At 35.6% G+C, this 11,827-nt stretch overlaps 2 protein-coding genes and 4 non-coding genes across 7 annotated transcripts; 5 read left to right on the top strand and 1 right to left on the bottom strand.

Annotated features, from left to right (window-relative positions):
• Positions 1 to 248: 248 nt before the first annotated feature.
• rnaseh1 (ribonuclease H1) lies at positions 249 to 4,855 on the bottom strand. 2 transcript variants are annotated; one of them, XM_073816825.1, is made up of 9 exons: positions 4,708 to 4,855; positions 4,496 to 4,600; positions 4,283 to 4,407; positions 2,811 to 2,996; positions 2,592 to 2,691; positions 2,389 to 2,443; positions 2,215 to 2,299; positions 1,978 to 2,102; positions 249 to 565 (listed from the first exon to the last, which is right to left on the bottom strand). In XM_073816825.1, exons 2-9 carry the CDS (start codon positions 4,561 to 4,563, stop codon positions 479 to 481), a joined length of 831 nt encoding a protein of 276 aa, XP_073672926.1. In that variant the 5' UTR covers positions 4,564 to 4,600; positions 4,708 to 4,855; the 3' UTR covers positions 249 to 478. The 2 variants fall into 2 exon arrangements, with proteins under 2 accessions (XP_073672926.1, XP_073672925.1); XM_073816824.1 differs by having other exon boundaries at positions 4,496 to 4,835.
• Positions 4,856 to 6,895: 2,040 nt separating this feature from the next.
• On the top strand, positions 6,896 to 11,281 carry rps7 (ribosomal protein S7). Its single transcript, XM_073853238.1, has 7 exons — positions 6,896 to 6,917; positions 7,749 to 7,832; positions 7,914 to 7,985; positions 8,389 to 8,532; positions 9,969 to 10,033; positions 10,468 to 10,618; positions 11,166 to 11,281. Exons 2-7 carry the CDS (start codon positions 7,758 to 7,760, stop codon positions 11,241 to 11,243), a joined length of 585 nt encoding a protein of 194 aa, XP_073709339.1. The 5' UTR covers positions 6,896 to 6,917; positions 7,749 to 7,757; the 3' UTR covers positions 11,244 to 11,281.
• LOC141283916 (small nucleolar RNA SNORA73 family) lies at positions 8,071 to 8,291 on the top strand. Its single transcript, XR_012338282.1, has one exon. It is a non-coding gene; the product is annotated as a small nucleolar RNA SNORA73 family (small nucleolar RNA).
• LOC141283914 (small nucleolar RNA SNORA73 family) lies at positions 9,660 to 9,880 on the top strand. Its single transcript, XR_012338280.1, has one exon. It is a non-coding gene; the product is annotated as a small nucleolar RNA SNORA73 family (small nucleolar RNA).
• LOC141283915 (small nucleolar RNA SNORA73 family) lies at positions 10,143 to 10,363 on the top strand. The gene has a single exon (XR_012338281.1). It is a non-coding gene; the product is annotated as a small nucleolar RNA SNORA73 family (small nucleolar RNA).
• On the top strand, positions 10,671 to 10,891 carry LOC141283912 (small nucleolar RNA SNORA73 family). The gene has a single exon (XR_012338279.1). It is a non-coding gene; the product is annotated as a small nucleolar RNA SNORA73 family (small nucleolar RNA).
• Positions 11,282 to 11,827: the final 546 nt, after the last annotated feature.

Below are 11,827 nucleotides of genomic sequence, written 5' to 3'. Positions count from 1 at the left end.
TGAAGCATTACTGCATTCCATCGCCATGACCATTTCTTAACCGAAAACATCTTTCTGAAAATAAGAGCAAGACGACGCACTCAGAGATAAAGAATCAATAATGCATTACGATGGCAGAGTATTAGCCAGGTTGGAGACTTACACCGGTACACTCGCTACAATTATTTTTGTCACTTGCAATGCACCCCAAAAATGTTCCAAGTGCTTATGTTTCTGAGAGATGGAAAAATAAGTACCAGGAATCAATCTCAGGAACAATATATATGACAATTTATTTGACAGAACAATCAAAAACAAACATTTCGGATAAGCGTTGCTCTTCAGAAAACCTGTTTCAAGTGTTGTTTGCAACATTACAACACTTGCACAACTAAAATAAGAAAAAGTGCATTAGCCATTGAGGGCAAACAAACTACAACCTCATCCTAGGCACCTAAAATAAAATATTTCATCATAAAATAAACAAGGCAACAGTGGGCTAACACGAGGGCTTTGCCGCTCCCTCTCTAGACAGTCTGTCTGCTTCCTCATTGCCTGTAAATCCAGCATGACCTGGAACGTGCATCTGGAAATGAAGAACAGAGATGGTACACATCACTGGCTATGCCATGCATTCGTTTCAATCATTCATTGCATAATGCCAAGCATGCATGAGAACATCTGAAAGCAAGCAGAAGGGTTCTGACGTAGAAACTTGGTCCCAAAATGAAAGCAAAAAAAATGCTACAAAGACAATTTCTTCAAAAAGCTAAATATAAATGTGTATTGTAGCTTGAAGGTATCTCTCGATATCTTGATTGACGTTATGGCATTGTCTTCAGTATATCAATATTAGACTGAATACATGGATACTGATTTAATGTTGTTAGAGCTGGATTCTGTAAGTAAAATTATTTATCGTTTGATTGTAGAGTGCTTGTTACTATAGATATCCAGCCAATAACCTGGATATAACCTAAGTTAACATCAATATGTTATTTTGACCAAGAAGTATAGTATACACTACCAGTCAAAAGTTTTTGAACAGTAAGATTAACATTTTTTTAAGTCTCTTCTGCTCACCAAGCCTGCATTTGTTTGATTTAATATACAGCAAAAGCAGTAATATTGTTTAATATTTTTACAATTTAAAATAACCACTTTCTATTTGAATATATTTTAAAATGTAATTTGTTCCTGTGATCAAAGCTAAATTTTCAGCATCATTACTCCAGTATTCAGCGTTCCATGATCCTTCAGAAATCATTCTAATATGCTGATTTGCTATTCAGGAAACATTTTATTATTATTGTCAATATTTAAAACAGTTGAGTACATTTTTTCAGGCTTCTTTGATAAATGGAAAGATCCAAAGATTTGAGCAGCAAGTCAAAATATTATGCTGATTTCTGAAGGATCATGTGACTGGAGTAACAATGCTAAAGATTCAGATTTGTAATCACATGAATAAATTACATTTTAAAATATACTCAAATAGAAAGCAGTTCTTTTAAATAGTAAAAATATTTCAGAATTTTTTCGCTTTTGCTGTACTTTGGATCAAATAAATGCAGGCTTAGTGAGCAGAAGAAACTTCTTAAATAAATAAATAAATAAAAATATCTTACTGTTCAAAAACTTTGACTGGTAGTGTATTCATAATCCTACATTCAAAAGGAGTTAAATGTTACTTCCAGACAATATAATGGATATAAATCACAGCATTCTTAATAGATGAGCTGCTCTGATCCGACTTTCCATCCTTAATCATCAGCATCAGCGAAAATTATGCAGATATGCAAGACATCTCTCTTTGTGTGTGTTTATCAAAAATGATGGAGTGAAAACGTCTACAGCTGCACATTTACATCCCAAAAGAATGTTTATACACACAGGCTGGGAGATCATGCTTGAAACGCACCAGCTGATTAGCAGAAGCCATATTGTACATCACTGTGAGTACAGATAAAAAAAAAAAAAAAAAAAAAAAAAACATACCCATGCGACCTCAAGTTCTGCATTCAGTTTATCCAGCTTTTGGAAGTCGTCTTTGTTGACTATAGCCCCACCACCTTTAAGCCTCCAGCCATTAGACTTCCAAGTCTTTACCCAACTTGTAATACCTTTTGAAAGCCAAAAAAGTATATATTTAATAACAGAAACAAATAAGTACTCCACTGATTTATGACCAGACATTTTCACAAATATTTTAAAAGAAAAGTAGGGAGCACGTACCATTAATGGTGAACTTGCTGTCCGTGTATAGCACAACCTTTTTAAAATGATTTTCTCTGGCTAGCTCGAGTGCCTTGCAAGCAGCCTGTGATGAAAAAAAAAAAAAAAAGTATTGCTATGGTTATTGATAAAAAGGTATAAGAAAGAACACAGTAAGCACCACACTGTTCTTACCTGCAACTCTGCTCTTTGGTTGGTCTGTCTTCCTGGAAGCCTCTCAGCCACATTACTGAGGAAACAATTAGTAGTAATTAAAACATATACATTTTTGACACTTCTGCAACTGTGAAAATGTTGAACACCGAACATTAAAAAATTGTTTTCAGAGGTTGCACAGTTTTTTTTTCTCAGAATGCTATTAAACACAGATGACTTACAGTGGATGATCACGACCCCAATATACACCAATTCCTGCACGTGCTCCTTGTTTCCCATTGGCTGTGCAACAGCCATCAGTGTATACTACTACAGAATCACCTGTAAAAAATAAAACAGTTTACTATGGTACTTCAGTGTCAGTAAAACCTATGGTAAAACTGTTCATACATCCATATAACTCCATTGTCTATTGCAAGACTATAGTACAAAACAGTTACCCATGTATGTAAATCCATCACTACTGGCTGCAGCTGTCTTTGGGAGTGGGACCTCAATAAGCTTCACTCGTTTTGGATAGGACAGTCTCTCATCGTCAGAGTCCTCATGGGTCCTTTTACTTCCAAGGGGAATAGCCGTTGAGGCATCAGGCACATTTCTAGGAGGCAGGACCTCATAGTCGCATTCTTAAATGGGAACAAATGTCAATGTTAATCACTTGCATTACAGTATGTTTTAGCAGCCTATCAGTACATAAATATGCATTAATCTGGGAAGTTTGGGAACAAATGCTGCAATGTGACATGCTACAATCCACCTAGAATCATTTTAAATTTCATCAATTCTTTTTAATTTTGGTGAATTCTGAATTTTATGACATATTTTGATTCATTAGTTATAGCCAGGGTAATTAAAAAAATTAGTGAAGGCAAAAATTAAAATAAACTGTGACCAGTTTTAGAAGATAAAATAGGAACAAGTGGGGTAAGTTGTGCCACTTTTTACATTAGTTGGCGTTTAGAGTGTTTTTTTTTTTTTTTAATTGATGCCAAAACTCGCATATTTTGCTGATTATTGCTGCTGAAAATGGTCAATTATGGTCATGTGTTGGGCTCTGCTAATCGGTCAGACCTGCAAAAACATTTGGAGTGCTATAGACTGCCAAAAGTTATACCAAATCAAGGTGAAGAGTGCAAAAAAACTAAGGAACAAAAGGTGTTTGTGGTTGGACAAACTGAACCAGGATTTCCAGGGCAAGAATTGTGACAACATTTGTGTTTGCTCATCATTTTAAGTAAGGCAGGTGAAATTTTAGGCTAATATCTTAATTATTACTGGTTGTAAGTATCTTTATCTCCTTTTAACTTTATTTTTTCAAACTATTGCACCCTTTCCTTCTTACTAAGTCCTTCTCTATATGATTTAGCAGCTTAGTTTTTCTTTGGTTTAGACACCATAAATTAGCAGAACGTATTCTGTAGTACATTAACCAAGCAATCTCTATAAGTAAATAAATACATAAATTTCAACTAAAATTCTGTAACAAGTCATATAAATATGACTCAGTGCATTAAGGGTAAAACATTTACTTCATTTACTAAAAATGAACATACATGACAACTAAACATACATTGAAAAACCATCCCAGTCTTTCCATAAAACAGCAAGAAAATATAGTTTATTATTTAGAATATTAGTGAGCGTGCAAACAATGCTGCATTTAATCAAACACAACTGACCCTTACTTTTAATGGTGAATTGCCAGTGTGTAAACCAACATGTGTGATGTTAGAACATTGACAAAAACTATTTTAGTATTAAAATCTCTTAGCTGCTTGCCTGTCTCTCAATTTATGGTAGCATTACAAAAATAAAACACTAATGGCTGATTGTAATGATGATGGTGATGATGCATAACATGGCGGATCTTTGTAAGTTTTGTGTATGCCATCTTACACCTCCTATATATTACCTTTTGGTTTCTCATAGGATGGTGCTGCTGACTGGCTCCTCACAAAGGACCAAGCCTCCTGTTCAGAAGCGAACTTCTTATAAATCGCAGAGGGAAACTTATCCACTTGATGTTTACATTCGTCCCTTTAGGAGAGAAATAATACGTAGTTAAGGAATACAATGCAAAAAGCGCTGACAGTTACAAAAATAGATATCATATATAGTTTCTCACCATGTTTGATACACTCCTGGTCTAAATCCTTTCCTTACAGCGTAAAAGAAGTTTCCTTTCTTGCCCATCTCTTCTGCGGCGTCACAAAAAGCCCTGCGTAAAACACTGAAAAACCCAGGCAGTCTTAACATAGCCTCTGCTTAGAGCAGAGTAAACAAGGTAATATTCTTTAGTGGTGTCATTTTTAAAAGACAACGACCATTAAAAATAACCTGACAAAGGCGAAATCTTTCACAAAATACTTATGGATTCAGTGAGTTTGACTGCCGTTTGCAAAACCTCCACTGCATGTGTACCTACTGCCTCTACATTACCGGTCAGCTGACCAAAAGCTTTGAAGATTCTTCTTCTTCTTCTGAAGCGTTTATGGCGGTTGGCAAACCAACTGATAGGTGCTTTACCCCCACCTACTGGACTGGAGTGTGGAACAAGAGATTGGCAGACGAACTACATAAAAAAAACCGTTGTAGTCTTTTAAACAAACCCGTCTCTTTCAGGAATGTGATTAACTGTACATATATTTTCTTAAGTGGCTTTGAAGATTCGCTGCTGCTTCTTCTTCTTCTTATTGGCTTTTTCACTTCTGTTTATTGAGCGTTACCGCCACCAACTGAAGTGGAGTGTGGAAATTGCAAGGAAGGAGACTAGAGAAACCCTAAGATTGTAAAATAAATAATAATAGTAAAAAAATAAAAGCACTTAGGCACAGTGCCTCGATTATATTTAATATTGTGGCGGTAAAAGAAAAAAATCATTTAGTGAGTCGAAGACATACAGGGCGAGTCCTCCACATATGATTCTTATGAACCGATTATTTTTAGTTAACCAGCCTTGCGTCCCAATGTGCATCCACTCTATCTGCTCTATATAGTATTGAAAATTACTTCTATCACATAGAATTCAGCATGGATATGTATGCATATTGGGAAATTGACTCGTATAAACTGGGTCTGGTTTGCGAACGAATAACTCTTTTTAACGTCGAATCTTTGTAGTGACGTTTTTCAGTGATTACCGAAAACCAGAGCCATATAAAAAGATCTTTTTATCTTTTTAAATCTTTTTATATGGCTCTGCCGAAAACAAAAGCTATTCGTGCCCTTTTTTCTGAAGATAAATTGTTTTATCACACTACGACTTTTTGATTGGTAAAACATCTTATTAAATATATGATTTTTAAACTCCTTCATATAGCCAGTGTTTTCAGAAAAAGCTGAACAAGCCTAAAGTTTTTTTTAAATGTTTTTTAAAGAAATCTCTTCTGCTCACCAAGTCTGCATTTATTTGGTCCAAAATAACGCAAAAGCAGTAATATTGTGAAATAGTTTTACTATTTAAAATAACTTCTTTCTATTTGAATATATTCAAAATGATCAAAGCTACATTTTCAGCATCATTAACGCCAGTCTTCGGTGTCACATGATCCTTCAGAAATCATTCTAATACGCTGATTTGCTGTTCAAGAAACATTTATTATTATTATTATTATTATTATTATTATTATTATTATTATTATTATTATTATTATTATTATTATTTTAAACAGTTCAAACTACATATTTTCAGCATACTTTAATGAATAGAAAGATCCAAAGATCAGCATTTATCTGAAATAAAAAGCTTTTGTAACATTATACGCTATACCATTCAAAAGCTTGGAGTCAGTATATTTTTTTTGGAAAAGAAATTATAGAAATTAAGACTTTTATTTAGCAAGAATGCTTTAAATTGATTGAAAGTGATGATAAAGGCTTTCTATTAATCAAAGAAACCTGAAAAAATTCTTCTCAGCTGTTTTCAGCATAATAATAATAATAATAATAATAATAATAATAATAATAATAATAATAATAATAATAATAATAATAAATGTTTTTGAGCAGCAAATCAGAATATTAGAATGATTTCTGAAGGATCATGTGACTGGAATAATGATGCTTAAACTTCAGCTTCTAAATCACATAAATAAATTACATTTTAAAATATATTCAAAATATAAATCTTATTATTACTTATTATTTTAAATGGTAAAAATAAATCAGAATTGTACTCTTATTTTGGATCAAATAAACGGAGGCTTGGTGAGCAGAAGAGACTTTAAAAAAACATTAAAAACTTTTGACAGGTAGTGTATATGATTTTTGAACTCCTTCGTAGATAGCAAGCCAGTGTTTTCGGAAAAAAAACTAAACAAACCTACCCTAATGACTGGCCAGAAACTATTTTTATATTGTTGTATATGTTCAGTGTTTTTAAATAATGCTTTTATTTCTTAGTTCTACACATAATATAAGTAAGCCCAAGCGCGTAGCGCCCTCTGCGTTCGGGATGGTAATTACATTTCCCATCATGCAACACACCAACGCGTTTTTACCGGTCTCTCGCGAGAATACGGCCTCTTCCCTGGCCGTCGTTGAAAGAGGTAAGACTACTGAATGTGCCCAGCTAAAGAGAAATCAAGTTAAAATGGATGAAATAAGTTATATTTGTGTCTACACAAGAGCTTCATATGATGTTTAGATAGTGATGCCTTAGATGCGAGTATATTACAGAGTGGATGGCATTATTAAAAGTAGTAATGTGTATATTTAAGATGTGCTAGCAGACGTGTCTACTACAGCATTACTGGGCCCCATGTGCTGCTCTAAGATGGTCTTAAATGCCTAAATTAAGTCAAATGTTGTATCTTAAAGGGCTGTATTTGCGGTAAGATTAAGCCTGTAATGTAAACTTAGTCATTCAGTGCTAACGACATGCTAAGAACATGCTTAGTGTTAGCCGAGATATTCTTCTTAGCAGTAGTTGGTGAATTACAGAGAACAGCTAAAGTTAGGGTATTGATGCTTCCATCAAATCTCGAGTTATATAATTATATATACTATGGATTCTAATATTTAGTGTCACCTTGCTCACCTGAACAGACAAATCAGGTTGTGTCATTTGAAGCATATTCACAATTATATATAATTATAAGTAATATATAATATTTTACTATCCCTCATGTTTTAAACCTTAGTGAGTTGCTTCTGCAGACCACAAAAGATGTTATGGCTTGACGCCTTTAGTCTACATTCACTTTCATTGCATCCATCATTTCCACCCTAAATTGAAAGTAAATTTAATACTATCCTTTCATTTGTGTATTACATTTAGGTTTGGAACAACATGGGAGTTAGTAAATTAGACAGTTCTCACCTTGTGTGTGAAGAGTTTCTACTAGTATTTTTCTAATAAGGCTGTTTGTGTGTTTCAGACACAGGCCATGTTCAGTACCAGCGCGAAAATAGTAAAGCCGAATGGCGAAAAGCCAGACGAGTTTGAGTCTGGCATTTCCCAGGTGTAGTATACATTATATCTTTTTGAATTGTGATCATGCATCTGTGGACTCTAATGATAAGCTGTTGTTTGTTTGATGCAGGCTCTTCTTGAGCTGGAGATGAACTCTGATTTGAAGGCTCAGCTGAGGGAGCTCCACATCACTGCTGCAAAGGTAAGGTAAAAGCTCTGCTGGTTCATTTTGGATAATAAATTATGGCATCAACAGAAGTAGCTGTTTGAACTGATAATTGAGACAACCAAAGTGGACATCCTGTGAGTTGCCTCTCATGTGGCTCTGTCCATGTGGCGTATGGGAGCGCAGCACTTCAGTGCTATGACGTACAGTCCCGTTCCACGACGTTGGATAGCAAGCTTATCCCCGGCCTCTGGCCGGTGTGGATGGCGTCCTGTATATTCCTAGACCTTCCCAGAGCCTTTTGGGCCGTTACTGGGGAGGTAAACCATGCAGTGCACATGCACTTAACTGTACGGGCCTTTGCTGAGTGCTAGGTTTAGTCATTTGTATATTTATGTGTTTGTGGTTTTATGATATTGATTCTTTCTCCATTTCTCAGGAAATCGAGGTTGGTGGTAGCAGGAAAGCCATCATCATCTTTGTGCCTGTGCCCCAGCTGAAGTCCTTCCAGAAGATCCAGGTGAGGCTCGTGCGTGAGCTGGAGAAGAAATTCAGCGGCAAGCATGTGGTGTTCATCGCACAGGTAAGCCCTGTCCTTTTTGAGCATCCGTGATTTTAATGTAGAATGGTTAGCTGAATACTTTTTTTTTTTTTTTTTTTTTTTTTTTTTAAGTAACTGCTTTCTATTTGAATATATTTTAAAGTGTAATTTATTCCTGTCATCAAAGCTAAATCTTCAGCATCATTACTCAAGTCTTCAGTGTCACATGATCCTTCAGAAATTCTAAAATGCTGATTTGCTGTTTAAGAAACTTTTTTTTTTTTTATCAATATTTAAAAGTTTTATTATAAATTATTCTTTAATAAATAGAAATATACAGAGATCAGCATTTGACAAATAAGAATCTTTTGTAACATTATACACTATACCATTCAAAAGCTTAGACTGTAATCAATTTTTTTGGAAAAAATTAATACTTTTAAGCAAGGGTGCTTGAAATTGGTTAAAAGTGATTAAGAAATTAATAATGTTACAAAAGATTTCTATTACAAATAAATGCTGTTCTTTTGAGCTTTCTATTTATCAAAGAAACCTGGAAAAATTATACTCTGCTGTTATCAATGTTTTTTTTGAACGGCAAATCAGAATATTAGAACATTTCTAAAGAATCATGTGACTGCAGTAATTTTTATTTATTTATTTTTTTTTTTTTTACAAATTTTCAAGTAGGAAAAACTTGACTAGTAGTGTACTTGTCTTTTTTAACATTAGTGTTGAGAGGACTTTCTAGTGTTTAATTTAAAATGTTTAATTTTTTTATGTTATCATTTTGGGGTGGTATTTTTATAGACCTGATGATCCTATTTAAAACTGCAATTTTTAGTCCATGTCTGTTAGCTTTGTGGCCATATTGTATGCAAGTTGTAATATTTAATTTGTATGCACCATTTTTAAGTTTAGGGAAAATTAGATTGGACAAACTTTTGAAATGGGCACACCTGAGAATTTTGACTAGGCAATATTAAATGTAAATCTAAAGGGCATTGAATTTGACAAAATAAATTTGATTTGTGCACACATGCAAAATGTGACTGGATTATTTCATTCCTTTATAAATCTGACTAAACATCCACTTGTCAAGTGCTTTCATGAGGTCCTTAAACTTTGATTTTAGCATGAGTTTTAGTCTTGGTGTGATTAGAATTTTCCCAACGTGGACATCCTGTGAGTTGCCTCTCATGTGGCTCTGTCCTTGTGGCGTATGGGAGCGTAGCACTTTGGTGCCATGACGTACAGTCCCGTTCCACGACGTTGGATAGCAAGCTTGTCCCCGGCCTCTGGCTGGTGTGGATGGCGTCCTGTATATTCCTAGACTTTCCCAGAGCCCTTCGGGCAGTTACTGGGGAGGTAAACCATGCAGTGCACATGTTTTTTAGAGCAACCATGAGCTTTTTGTTGAATTAGCATGTTGACCACCAAAATAATGATTTTAATCTTGATTTGATCTTGTCTTCCAGAGAAGAATCCTGCCTAAACCCACAAGGAAAAGCCGCACAAAAAACAAGCAGAAGCGCCCCAGGAGGTAAATGTCGTCTTGTTGCATTTTGGAAGCTGTGTTTGCGGAGTCGGGGTTAGTAGTGCTTGCTTTCTCAGTGTGAATTTGCCTGTTGTAGCACTTAGCGTATAGCAAACCAACGTGGACATCCTGTGAGTTGCCTCTCATGTGGCTCTGTCCGTGTGGCGTATGGGAGCGCAGCACTTCGGTGCTATGACGTACAGTCCCGTTCCACGACGTTGAATAGCAAGCTTGTCCCCGGCCTCTGGCTGGTGTGGACGGTGTCCTGTATATTCCTAGACCTTCCCAGAGCCCTTTGGGCAGTTACTGGGGAGGTAAACCATGCAGTGCATAACCAAAATGGTTATAGTTAAGATTCTTAATTTTTGGGTCACGTGAACTTCTGTTGTTTAGTGGAGGTGTTTGGGGTTCACCCACTTAATCTGTTTTTTCCCTTTCAGCCGAACTTTGACTAACGTGCATGACGCTATCCTTGAGGACCTGGTCTTCCCCAGCGAGATTGTTGGCAAAAGGATTCGCGTGAAACTGGACACCAGCAGGCTCATCAAGGTCCACCTCGACAAGGCCCAACAAAACAATGTTGAACACAAAGTGAGTACTACTCTCTCTCTGAAAAGGAAAAAATAACTAAAAATAAAATCACCCAACGTGGACATCCTGTGAGTTGCCTCTCATGTGGCTCTGTCCATGTGGCGTAAGGGAGCGCAGCACTTCGGTGCTATGACGTACAGTCCCGTTCCACGACGTTGGATAGCAAGCTTGTCCCCGGCCTCTGGCTGGTGTGGATGGCGTCCTGTATATTCCTAGACCTTCCCAGAGCCCTTTGGGCTGTTACTGGGGAGGTAAACCATGCAGTGCACACTATTAATTGTCAGAGTGGGTTTTATATATATATTTATTTATTTATTTATTTATTTTTTGCTGACTTAGACAAGTCTAATTTGTTTTATGTGCAATTTAAACACTCTCAGTTAGTTTTAATCCTGGTGGCTTAATTTAATGTTTTAACTTAAAATGCTCCATCTTGTTCTGAGATGTTTAAATTGGAGAGTTGGTCACAATCTAATGAATTTATTTTATTTTTTTAAACGGCATATTCATATTTTAAGTAACTAAGCTAATTTTGGTCTTGTTTCAGGTTGAGACCTTCTCTGGTGTGTACAAGAAGCTCACAGGCAAAGACGTGGTATTTGAATTCCCTGAGTTCCAACTGTAAAGTGCAGATGACAAAATAAATTTGTTTACTGTCATGTTCTCATGTGTTTTTTTTTTTTTTTCTTTCTTTTTTAAAGTGGCTTTTGACTTGTGTGGTCATATATTTGAGTAAGATGTTCTTTTCTGAATATATTGCAGCAAAAAAAACAAAAAAACAATGTGGAAACAGAATGCAAGGTAGAGAAGATCTATTGTGGATGGGGCCCATCTTTTGGCCTTGTTATAGAGGCCACAATGATAAGTGAACTATCTTTTCTAGTGCTCAAACTGTGTTCTGATCATGACTCCCAGATGATATGGTTGAAGACATGATATAAACCAGGCCAGCTGCCAGCCAAGATTGTGACTATATTAAGACCATATTAATTGCCAGAAATCATATGCATATAGTATGTTGGTCACTGTCCTTTATTAGCTTTAGATGAATGATTTAGGTTAATCAGAAAAGGATTTTTTTTTTCCCCAGCAAATTAATTGAGCGATTGTATTTTATTATCAGTGCACTAGGTCAACGAAACCCAACTAAAAGTTTTATTTTGTAGAACTGATTCATGATGTCAGTTTGTAAGCTAACTGAAAGGCTAA

This window comes from Garra rufa, chromosome 13 (genome assembly GCF_049309525.1).
Source record: "Garra rufa chromosome 13, GarRuf1.0, whole genome shotgun sequence".
Lineage (NCBI taxonomy): Eukaryota > Metazoa > Chordata > Actinopteri > Cypriniformes > Cyprinidae > Garra > Garra rufa.
Note: the sequence above shows the minus strand (reverse complement) of the source record. Positions and strands in the feature narration are given on the sequence as shown.

Excerpts from the sequence above, each read along its gene's own strand:
- rnaseh1 (XM_073816824.1), bottom strand. The coding sequence starts at position 4,626 with ATGTTAAGACTGCCTGGGTTTTTCAGTGTTTTACGCAGGGCTTTTTGT. Across the intron at positions 2,997-4,282 it reads ATCCTATGAGAAACCAAAAG|AATGCGACTATGAGGTCCTG; the intron begins GTAATATATAGG and ends TTCCCATTTAAG. Across the intron at positions 566-1,977 it reads CAGAACTTGAGGTCGCATGG|ATGCACGTTCCAGGTCATGC; the intron begins GTATGTTTTTTT and ends CTTCATTTCCAG.
- rps7 (XM_073853238.1), top strand. The coding sequence starts at position 7,758 with ATGTTCAGTACCAGCGCGAAAATAGTAAAGCCGAATGGCGAAAAGCCA. Across the intron at positions 7,833-7,913 it reads TTGAGTCTGGCATTTCCCAG|GCTCTTCTTGAGCTGGAGAT; the intron begins GTGTAGTATACA and ends TGTTTGATGCAG. Across the intron at positions 10,034-10,467 it reads AAGCAGAAGCGCCCCAGGAG|CCGAACTTTGACTAACGTGC; the intron begins GTAAATGTCGTC and ends TTTCCCTTTCAG.